The 12,300-nt window shown below is 43.0% G+C and overlaps 1 protein-coding gene across 3 annotated transcripts in view; it reads right to left on the reverse strand.

Annotated features, from left to right (window-relative positions):
* Positions 1-12,300, reverse strand: part of cadm4 (cell adhesion molecule 4) — a 169,119-nt gene that overhangs the window by 28,167 nt on the left and 128,652 nt on the right. For all 3 annotated transcript variants that reach the window (XM_080039232.1, XM_080039230.1, XM_080039231.1), the window contains exon 2: positions 4,145-4,291. In XM_080039232.1, the coding sequence (XP_079895358.1) occupies positions 4,145-4,291 (147 nt within the window). The remainder of the gene's footprint in view (positions 1-4,144; positions 4,292-12,300) is intronic.

Here is a 12,300-nt window from a genome sequence, read left to right on the forward strand (position 1 = left end):
TAATTCACAGCACTTACAGCGACACCTCTATTTGGGCAGTTATAGTGTGGAATGGGATGGCTCGGCTGCACACAATCTAGGCCTCTGTTTTGTCAGAATGCATTATCTGGGCGGCAGATGGGCAATGGGCAGCAATGGAAGAGCCCATACAGCGAGTGATGGGAGAAAACGTGGACGTAGAGAGAGAGTCAGAGTGAGATGTTAATTTACGCTCCCAGAAAATGTCCCCAACAAGGCTTTTTTCGGACGCTTATTGGTTGCCAAATTAGTTACGGGAAGCTATCTATATTTAACTTATCTAACCTTTGGATCAATTCCCAGTGCTGTCGCTTGACATTCCCTCTCTCTGCATTCTGTCTGTTGATAAGTCTTTCTTAACCCCACCTCCCACTCCCTGCCCTTTGTCTCTCTCCCCCCCCCCACACACTATTTTCTTTATTCTCTGTTATTCTTTCTCTCAGTCTAGCTTCAACATCTCGTATTCTTTCACTCGCTGATTAGGCTCCATCTAGATTTCCGTTGGGTGTCAGTCTTCTTGTCTGGTGAGCGAGCAGACAGGGCAGCTCTGTTTAAATACTTAATAGAGCTCACCGGTGTAGTGCTGATCTGATGGAATTGGGGGGAGAGTTGAAAGTACGCTTTTTCCAACGCCAGCAACCTCAACTGACTAATTAAGGTCACTCAGTGATTGAGGTGATTAACAAGTGAAGAAACAGTCAATACTTTTGTGTAGAACAAAAGTATTTGAATGTTGTTTCAGTGAACAATGAAAGCAGCTATTTTGTATTAAGTATTCCAGTCTTATCCTGGTGTGCAATTTAGAAAATCTTCAATGCCTACTACTTTGACGGAGTCTCGATTGTTGACTCCATGTAATTACGAGTGCTGAAAGTTGTAATGATAATAAATGTGAAAATGTGTTCAATTACAAATATGCACATGCAAAAAAAATAATGCTTATGCATATTTTTTATTTAATTTCCTGTTTAATTGAGTTCTAGCAGTTCTTAGATCGTTTGATCATAGTTTATCTTCATAGTTGATCTTGTATATAGTTGATATTGGCTATCTATCGGCTTAAAGTATTTCTTAAACCCGTCTTCATCATGTAGAGGTTAAACCTGCAAGGTCTGCTGCGTAAAAATCCTCTGTGGATCTGGCAGCCATTTATTCACACAAGTCACTTCATTAACCACAGTGTACCTGAGGATGTCTATCTACTCACTACATCGTGCAACTAGCACTTGACTTTATTTGCCATTTTATACACTCAAAAGATGATGGATATGCGATCAGTTTAATTCCGTGTGAGACTGACTATTGCATCGTCAGTGTAGCTGAGGAGTTGCTTATCTATCACCAGCCATTAGATAAATCATCAGAAAAAAAATGCTGATGCATCTGAGTCAGTTCACCTGAATTACAGTTTTTCTCAGTTGCTTTGGTGCTTTTCTCAGATCAGAATGAAAATTCTCACAACTATTAGTTCAACTTCCGCAACATTTAGTCATTTGAGCACATCATAGTAGCAATTTCTCCTTCCTCTGAACAAATTGCAAATGCTTTTGGACATGTATCAGTTGCTTTCATACAATTCTCTGCTGTTTTATAACATTGTCATTTGCTTATGTCATGCCAGTCAAAATGAACTATACTTATGGATGCTGAATAGTCGTTCCCTATAAAACTAATACTCTTCATTTCATTGCTTGAGTCATTACATACAAAATTGGTGAACTAGTTGTCAAATTCTGTCAAGCAAATTCTATACCTTTCTTTATATTTTTCCTGGAAATGTCTCCTAAATTGAACAATTGCTCTCACGAGGAGGTGTGTGAAGTATTAGTTGTACTTTGCTCGCTGCATTGCAAGGGATAATGTCCGTTGTGATGTAGATGAAAATACGTGGCCAGACACAGACAGGAACGTCTGGATGTGCCAGAATGATTTACCTATATATGTTCAGTTACAATATGTCCTGTTATATTGTTCACATTTGTGCACAGCTCTACCAAAAGGGTGTTTTTTTTATGTTTGTTCTAAATAAGTGACTGAAGTGTATTTTTCTTTTGCACAATGCTGTAGAATTGCAAAGAGCATATACAGTAAAAATGTGAAACATATGTATTCAGTGTCTTGTACTCACTTACTCCCCTATCTACAGCAATGTGTAACTTTACTGTAGTTTTCAAATGGCTGTTCAAGTAGTGTATAGTGCTGTCTTGAGCATTTTCAGGTATGTGTCACCGAGTTCTGACCTTTTTTTTGCATTGGAAAACACTGAGAGAATAAACTGTCATAATGAAAATATGACAAAGCCATTTGACTATCTTGTTCATAAACGATGGTGTCAAGACTTCTCATTTGGCACAGGCAGTTTCATTGACATGAATACTTGCTTTTGAGGAATAGACTATCCATTTTGAGCAAGTGACGTACTTTTGCAGGTTATCCACTAGGTTTTGCAGTTTGCACAAATTGTTTTGAGAAATGCACTAACTGCTGTGCAAATGTTAATAGTGATGTGAGAAAAGCACCAAAGCGACTGAGAAAAACTGTAAATGTTCCTAATCTGAATTCACTGATTCTTGAATGAAGTTCAAAAACATGTTCTGAGCAACAGTGGCAGATTGAGATTAAAATAATATAATGTACGACTATCCCATGAGCTTCTTTGGAACTCAGCAACATTCGGCTACCAGCAGCAGCTTGAGTGTAGTGAGCTCAGCCAACAGACTCTCTCAAGCTGGGAAAATTAACACCTGTTATACAATCACGCCAGCCTAACTCATCAAAACTATTTCGGTGAGAAGCATGTCAGAGAGATCATAGAGGATGAGATTTTGGGATGTAGATTTAAAGGACACTGTTGAGGAGTTTTGCACAATGCCAAGCTCGGTTGAGCGAGTGTTCTTTTAAGGGGATTTTGATTTTGATGCTTCTCTCCCAACCAGTTCAAGCTAATTTTAATGGTTGATCACCATGGCTGTGTTGCATTGGTCACTGTTTCCTTTTCTTTTTAACATGAAGCCAACACTGTTTGTGTCCATATTTTTTTTTGTTCATGTTAGTGTCCTAGACAGACAGACAGACAGACACACAGACAGTATTGTATATATAGATGTATAAGATAGATAGATAGATAGATAGATAGATAGATAGATAGATAGATAGATAGATAGATAGATAGATAGATAGATAGATAGATAGATAGATAGATAGATAGATAGATAGATAGATAGATAGATAGATAGATAGATAGATAGATAGATAGATAGATAGATAGATAGATAGATAGATAGATAGATAGATAGATAGATAGATAGATAGATAGATAGATAGATAGATAGATAGATAGATAGATAGATAGATAGATAGATACATCTGTAGATCGATAGAGAGCAATCAAATGTCACAGCAATGTTTCTTATATTTCAGGATGAGCTTGAACGACCAAAACTACTTGAACATATTCAAATTCATCTAAGGGCATAAAAAACTATTGCTACCACCACTGAACACAAGGCAACATTTGGCTCCAAAACGCGGCCAAACATACATTTCAAAGGCTATGTTTAATATCCTTGATCATTTTCTATTTAGCTTACAGGGTCAACACACTAGTGGAAAATCTGGCTAGGGTGGCAGCTTTTAATGAATTAATTAAAGAAAGAAAAAAAGATGTAGTGTTTGCTTGGCCTGAGGTCTTCAGTGTAATTTGTCTTCATTATAATATTGGTTACAATAATAACATGTGATGCCAAGGTCATGCTTTAATGAGGAGCTGTGATAATTCCCGATCTCATCACAGGGGTTAAAAGTGGATTACACGCTTATATAGCTTAGAACTATCATTTTAAAAACAGCTAAAGCAGTAACACTGTTTGGGGCCAGACAATAACTCTCCAAAATTAACTCCAGGGTTATCTTGACTTTTGAATGTGGAATCACTTCAAAAGGGAAAAAGGAAAGGGGGGAAGATTTACAGTGAAAAATAAATAAATGTAATGTCGCTGGTCTAGGCGAGTCATTGTTAATGTGTTTAAAAAGGCCAAAGGAAAATGCATCATTGGCACACATGGATTAAGTTTGTCTGCAGCAGCGACAAGTGTGCACACATGTATATATAGGCCTACGCACACACCTCGCGTGCCGTTGAAGAAGAGGGTCTGCCGACGGGGATTCTGGATGACCACGATGGATCCATCATAGTTCTGCAGACGGCAGGAGATCTGGGCCGTGCCTCCCTCCAAGACCGTCACATTCTCCGCCTGCACCGCCTGACAACGGGCTGAAATGGAGAGAGAGAGAGAGAGAGAGAGACATTAATACAGTGATACAGAAGCTGGATGATGGAGAAGAGGAAACAAAGAGAGGGACACAGATGTGGAAAAATAGGAGATGTGCAATTTGCACCTCACTCAGAGATAGAACCTTCCAGAACAAGGTACTTGAAAGCATCCTTCATTTACCATGCTATTCATCATTATGGACAAAACAACAGAGAAATGAAGAGGAGGGAGTAAAAGAGGGCAGGAGACCGAGTGATAGAGATAAAGAGATGGAGAGCGCCAGAGGAAAAAGACACTGAAAGACTCAACAAGTAAAAGAGGGTCCTCTACAACAATGTGTTCTTATTTATAATAAGGATGATTATAATTACTGCCATTCATATTTCTACGTGAACAAACACACACACACTCGCATACAAACAGCATCGTTGCCTCTAGGCCAGTCTAACAGAATGCATCAACACACATGCATTTGAATACATAATGCCCTATTAAATCTCTAAGTAGCTGTTGGTATTGAATTTAGACACACACCAGCACATACACACATGAATGAACACACATAAAGACAACGGCTATATAACACGATACACTCACACGAAGGGACACACAGACAGAACCCAGTTTGGACCGTAGCCCTGCCACCACCTGCGAGTGAATTAATAGTTTAGAATGCAGTCTTATCGTATGAGTCTGTTATCGACTCGGTGTGAAAAGGCTGGCCAAAGTGCAGAGCAGTGAGAACATGGTGTCAGCCTCCAATGCACTTCACGCATTCTAAATGCCATTTCTCATCCAATTGCACGCTAAACCGCACTGGCTTTGGTGCTTGTGAATGAACATGCCCATACCAGCTCAAGAAACACCTTTCTGAAGATATAGGAATACCTACAGTACATATATTCCCACACAGAAATCTGTATGCATGCAGAGCCACATGAACACTCTAAGAAACTTTTTCACAATTGCATTTTTTCTTTCCAACAAACTTTTCTGGCTCCTAAATTCAAACATTATTTCGACAAGGGAGCTGAGAAACAGCAGGGAGCCTCTTTGATGATGAGCTCAAGAGTCAGTAATGAGGAGCTTGATTATGCTCTGATTGGAGCGCCGTCCTTGTTTGTGGGTCACGAGTGTTGACACGGGCCGAGTGAGTCACACCTCCCGCCGTGCACAATGGACACCAGAGCTTGTTTGAATTCTAATGATTTATGCTAATTAGCCATAATGCTTCAGCCTGGAGTGCAATGTGATTGCCTTTAAGAGAGAACCAGCTTGTTGGTCTCCCCAAACTAGTATTTATCAATTTGCGTCTCCATCTGCATTCCCCTCTCTCCCTGGCAAAGAGTTGGCCATGTTACAGATTTAGAGAAAGAACAACATCAATATTGAAACATGATGATAAGGCAGGCAATAAGGTGTGCAGATAGAGATATAAAGACTACACTATGTTACTTCACTGCTGGAAAAACTCTAAGATAGGGTTTAGTATGGTGGCTCTGAGCCCTGTAAAACACCTTCAGAAGGCAGGAAATGTTGTGTGACAAACAGATGGTGGCTGCCAACGCAGGAGTTGCTGACTTGACTGCTTTGGGCGAGAATAAATGTCTATATCTGCAACTGAGCGTTTCCTAAGTTCTAGAGCGAGTTTGTGTGTGTGTGTGTGTGTGTGTGTGTGTGTGTGTGTGTGTGTGTGTGTGTGTGTGTGTGTGTGTGTCTGTGTGTGTGTGTGTGTGTGTGTCTGTGTGTTTGCGAGTGTGTGCACACTTTCACAAAAGGATGGGCATGGGCATTGGGTGTGCTGTGCATATGCAGGCGTTGGCATATTGCGATTTAGCTACTTTGACATCATATCATCCCGCCAACTTCATCCAAATTTAATTCTCCCCTCGATTTTAATCTATTTTAATGAAATACTCAAAGCCCACATATTCATCACATCTGGGGAAACAGAGAGACACAGTGGATATTGAACTGAAGACAGAAAGAAACCAAGGGGGGATAAAGACAAAGGGGATTCTAATACTCTCTGGAACAGAGAAAAAAATCCTGACAATTACCACTAATTGTAGTCATTAATGCTCCCATTCTCTGCATCAATATTGTGATTCATATCAGGGGCCATCAGGGCCTGCCAACGCCATCCCAATTATTTTTCTAATGGCTGTTATTACTCATCACCGTGGCAACCGGTCTCAACCGCCATTGTTTTAAACAGTGTTAATTGTAACAGTGCTGCCGCGCGTCCTATCTATGGTCCTGACAAAGTCAGTGCAGTCTGTGTGATTAGTGACCCGAAAGAAGCGAGACGGAAAGAGGGCTCCTTGAGAGCGACTCGAGATGAAGAAAACGGTCAAAAGTTTGACTCTGGAACGAGGCCAAGAAAACTAATTAACTGTCCATTTGCGCAGCCACTTCCCCTGACAGCTGTCACCCCTTCAAAGGAAATTAGCTTCAGTGGTGTAGCAGTATAGGCTACAGAAAAGCGTCAAAGGAAAAACAGTTAAAAATAAATAAATAAAACATCTTGTAAAAGGGTTGGCTGGCATCCTCTGTCGCCCGCTGAGAGATGCCACCCAGAAACACCTGCTGGCTGCGGGTGGATGTTCAATACGGGCACAGAGAACAGAGGGAGGAAAAACGGTGGGGGAGTGAGGGGGCTCTAACCAGGAAATCATAGCAGGGAGTTAGGAAGCGATCGGTTTGGGTATAATAATGCAGCTGGCAGGGGCTGGACAAAACATTCCAGAGATGACGCATTTTCTTCTACACCCGCTCCTCATAACACAGCTGGGTAACGGCACTTTAGTTTGACTGTAGGTTTTATAGGCTTCACATCAAGGCCATGAGGTTGCACTTCTGATTACCAGTAAAGTACAGCACAGAGAGAGGGAACGAGAAGCGGGAAGGAGGAAGGGGGGGGGGGGAATCAACATGTGTGACAGTGGTATTAATCTGGCCCCCATTAGAATATGTGCCCATAATAAAATACTCCACAAGCGTCGAATCACATCAAGAGAAAATGCTGAGCGCAATCGATACCACGGCGGTGCACAGACTGCTATGATAAACGGATGAATAAAACAGGAGGGGGGAAACAAAAACAATCAGTTCTCTCTCCAACCAAGCGGGGGCAGTATTTCATAGTGGTGAATTGGTGCCTCTCATCATTTGAAATGCCTGTGCCCCTGCTGTTGTCAAGGCCCCCACCGTAAAAAAAAGAAGAGAGCCTTTATTTACTACCGCCATAGATATCTGAGAAGGGCCATCATTTCAAAATACATAAAGAAATAAAGAAATAATAGGCGTGCAAATTCATAAGACAAGGCTGTTCAGGGGCCCTTTCTAATGGTCCAGCAATGGGGTTGAGTTATAAACCGAGGGAAGCAGGGCGGAGAGAGGGACGGAGGGAGAGGAGGATGAAGGGAGGTGTGGAGAGTTAAAAAAAGGGGGATTTGGGAGGCAGCCAGGTGGACTGTTGGCTCACCCTTGGTCACGGTAAATTCTAGAAAACTGCCAAAGGGGTAAACGGGCTGAATTACCGCCTTGCTGCATCCCCTCTCTCCCTCCGATTCACTCACCCTACTCATCCCTCTCTCTCCCTGCCCATGTCTCTCTGAGAGTGAAGAGAGGAAAGGATAGAAGAAGCAAAAAAAAAAGAAAGACAAGCCACAGAAGAGATGAGCTGTCTCCATTTGCCCCAAACAAGCCCCTATGTATCCTTGAAGCAGTGCAGACACTGTCTCCCTATTCATTATATCTCATTATCTTTCGATTGGACGAGGGCCAGGAGCTCGTGTTTTCTTTGTATGCTGGCCACGGATTTACAAGGGAATCGATGAAGGAGACTACAATGCACAAGCCCTTATGTTATTACTGCTTTAATTAAAACAATAACAGCAGCTCCTAGTTTCACTCTTATGGGGTCGTCCTGTTGGCAACGTCTCCATCTCTTCCCATCTGGATGAACATTTTTCCTCGCTATCCCCCTGAGTCTGTGAGGCGTGCTGAGATTCCCCAGTATGTATGCAAATTATGTTTGCGATGTTTATATGTGCGAGTGTGTGTGTGTGTGTGTGTGTGTGTGGGCGCGCGAGCATGCACACTTGCTCCAGGTTAATCACAGAGTTTTGCGCCGTAGTGACTCTAGTGAGAAAAAAACGCTGACTTTGAGCTTCTTCTCCTTCCATACCTCCCTCTGCAGACCCACAACTCTCCCCCCTACCCCCTCTCTTTTCCCCCTGTATTCTTTCTTCTCAGTCTAAAATTATCACTCCATCTCTCTCAGGGAGCCAAAACTCTGCCAATCAAACCCAGTGCAAAGAAAAAAGAGACGCTCCCCTTTATAAATAAAACATAATCCTTTACAAATCTCTCGCTCCGCGTCGCTCTCATTACCTTAGTTCTGTCGCCTTCTTCACTCCTCCACTCCCCCCCCCCAACTTAGTTCAAAACTCATAATTCTCTTGTCCTGCTTCCTTCCTTCGGGGTCTAATCTCATTCTCCCTAACTCCCTCTTTCTCCTATTATTTAAACTGGCTGTCTCTCCATCCCTTGTCCTCCCCACCTTCTTTCTGCCTGTTATAAAGCCTTGATTCCTCTTCCCTTCACCGGTCCCTTTTCCTTTCTTCCCGTCTTCCCTAATCTCTTATTGCATCGTTTATCATACATCTTCCTCATCAGCACTGTCCTAAAGAACCCCTCTCCTCTTCTCTCTCTCTCTCTCTCCCGGGCCTCAACAGAATGGTTGGATCTCTTTCTTTATCCCTCTCTCTCTCCCTCTCTCTCTCCCTCTCTCTCTCTCTCTCCCTCTCTCTCTTTCCCTCTCTCTCTTTCCCTCTCTCTCTCCCTTTAGCTGCGGTCTCGTCCCTCCATTTTTCTTCTTCTGTCCTCCTCTCCTTGCAATAGGTTTCCTTTCCAAGCCGCAATATAGGCTTTCATTCCCCCACGCAATCTATCTCTCATTCTCTTTCCTTTTTTGTGACTCAGTGGGAATCATCTCCTGCCTCTCTGCATGGTTCTCTCTCTCCACACTCTCCTTTGCTAAATGTGATTTGTTCTGCAGCTCAGGTCTTCGGCATAATCGCACAGTTTTTTGTAGTTTGCTGGGAGACCGGGAAGAGAGGGAGCGAGGGAGAGACCGAATAAAAAAAAGCAAAGGCAGTGAATGGGACAAGAGGACAAAACAGTGATGAGACTGAAGTTCTCAGTTTTTTACTCTCTCTTTCATCTTCTCCTCTACTTTTGCTTCTTTTTATTGCCATCCGTATAGCTCAGCCCTTTCACCGCTATATATGTATATATCCCTCTCTTTTCCTTTCTCTACCTCTCTTTCTTAATCTCTCTCTCTCTGTTTGGCATGAACTTCATCTCCTCTCTTTTCCTCTCCTCTCCGACTCTCTCGTTCCATCACCCGCTGATGTGTACTGTGAGCACTGCAGTGCTAATCAGCAAAATCAGCATAAACCTGGCTGTGTTCACGCTTGACTTCCCATTAGACAAATTCACTTTCATTCGTATCTGCATTTCACATCCTTTCACAACTTTTAAAGCTATAGCGCGTAACTTCTTCATATAAATGAATGTTGGTTACATTTTAAGCCATCGCCAAATGAGTCGACACAGAGTTGATTAAGCCTATCAGCTCCACTAAGCTCTCTCTGTATTCCTCAGTATGTAATACTCCGACCTAGTCACACTGTAAGCATCCTCTGCATTGACATATGTCGTCTTCCTTCTGTCACCAGCTCAACCCTTCTTTTTTCCTTTTCCTTCTCTCCCGCTCCTGCTATCTCCCTGTTTTGACCTTGTATCTTTATGTCTCTCTGGTCCCTTGGTGTATTTCAATCACCTCACCCCTCTCCGGCTGCACTGCATCTCCCTGAGCGCTCTCCTCTGCTCTTGTCCACCCATCCCATTATTCTTTGCGATCCCTCGTTTCACCTCTTTTTACCCTTCACCAGCCACCAGCTTCCTCTCTCTCTCTCTTCCCTCTCTCCTCTCTTTCTGACAGCTAAAGCCGGTTAGCTCTATCTAGCTGGGCCAGGGTTTTATGGAGCCCGGGCTCTGTCACAGCCTCAACAACCCTGCGACAATGGCCACCAGACACACCCCAACAGCGGCTTAAAATAAATGTACAGGGCTATTACGCGGGCGGGCTACCACACTGGAGATTCCCCCCACAGCCAAAAAAGCACTGTTCCCAACATCCTTTTCAAAATGTACCACATGGCTCCATGCCTTCCCTTTGCTGTGTGTGTGTGTGTGTGTGTGTGTGTGTGTGTGTGTGTGTGTGTGTGTGTGTGTGTCTGTCTGTGTCTGTCTGTGTGTGCTCATGAATGTGTGTGTGGGAGAGAGAAAATATAAAAGCGTGTGTGTGCGTCTAAAAGCATGAGTGAAATAGCGTTAAATGTATGCGAGAGATTATATATGTGTGTGCACGTTCAAGGTCCAACACAAAACTGCCCCTACTGGCATGCATTACATAACCACACTGACTGCCAAGACACAAACTCTCTCTCTCTCTCTCTCTCTCTCTCTCTCTGTATCTCTCACTCCCCCTATTGTCACCCCCACCAAGCATCTCCCTCCAATTACCACTGGACACAATATCCTTATGTTGATCTAATAGGCAAAAAAAACAGCACTAAATTGAGATTTCGGCATGGCACAGAGGTAGAGTATATTGTGCACAGAGCACCTCAACATGTGTTTAAACAATAAGCAGAAGGAAAAGAACATCTCCCTGTGTTTAATGCACACTAGTGATGAAATGAGGTATTAATAGCGCTTAGCAACACAGTCACTAATCCCACTCCACTTCATGTTGCTTTTTCTCACCATCCCTGCCTCGTGTTCAATCTTAAACCAGCTCTTTTTTAGGCCTATAGTCTCTTTGCTTTATCTTTGTACCCTGCGCCACCGTCTCCGTCTTTTTAGAGCACACATACACACAGACTGCGTTGTTCTCTATCATGGTCTCGCCATTTCTCTTTTTCTGCCTATGCTACTCCCTCCCTTTGCTCCCTCCCCCCAACACACACACACACACACACACACCACCCCCCAACCTTCATTTGGCTCGCCATATCTCTCCCACTCTGGGGTCCTACTTTCTTTTATTAGGTTATTCAGAAGAGAGCTGAGAAAAAGTCGTCAGCCACTCTTATATCTGTCTTTCTGTCTCAGTTTCCATTTGTGAATGTTTCCCCCCTTCAGTCTTTTGGTCCATTCGTCCACTCTCTCTCCCCCCGTCTGCCTCCCTCTCTCATTCCCCGGTAATGTCACCTCCTGGGCATATGCTTCTGTCTTCATACTTTATATTCTCTCAAGTCTTAATCTTAATTACCAATTCTAACTTAATTACCGGCACATTCGAACATCTGAAGCTCTCATTTCGAGATTCCTTTGCGAGCTGTTCCTCCCTTGGTCATGTGCTTGGGCATAGCACTGAATCCAATTCTGTATCAATTTACACCAATTAGTACCGATTCACAGTTGTGTTCCTTTTCATACAGTGTGGCATCACAATACAACTTTCAGAGGTAGATCTGCAGGGAGTTTTAAATTAAAATTACAACGAGCATGGGCTTTCGCTAAATTGTCTCATCCTGGCTTTGATATAAAATGAGTGTGTGCATGTGAACATTACGAGCTTGTTCCCCTGACTTATTTGGTGTGTAATGACACTTAAGCTTCCCTGTAGAATCAATATTGCACATCCCATTTAATCTGTGGTGTGTGTGTGTGTGTGTGTGTGTGTGTGTGTGTGTGTGTGTGTGTGTGTGTGTGTGTGTGTGTGTGTGTGTGTGTGTGTGTGTGTGTGTGTGTGTGTGTGGATGTAGAGGTGAGCATTCATGCGTGCAAGACTTACGAGTGATGCAAAGCAGGACCAGGACCAGGCTGTACAGGGCCATAGAGAGAGGGGCAGGGAGGAGGCTGCAGAGGACAGAGCTCCGGACAGGCCTCATTGTGTGTTGAGAGGCTCTGTGTGTAGGATATGGAAACG

The sequence above is a fragment of the Ammodytes marinus genome (genome assembly GCF_949987685.1).
Source record: "Ammodytes marinus genome assembly, chromosome: 13".
Lineage (NCBI taxonomy): Eukaryota > Metazoa > Chordata > Actinopteri > Uranoscopiformes > Ammodytidae > Ammodytes > Ammodytes marinus.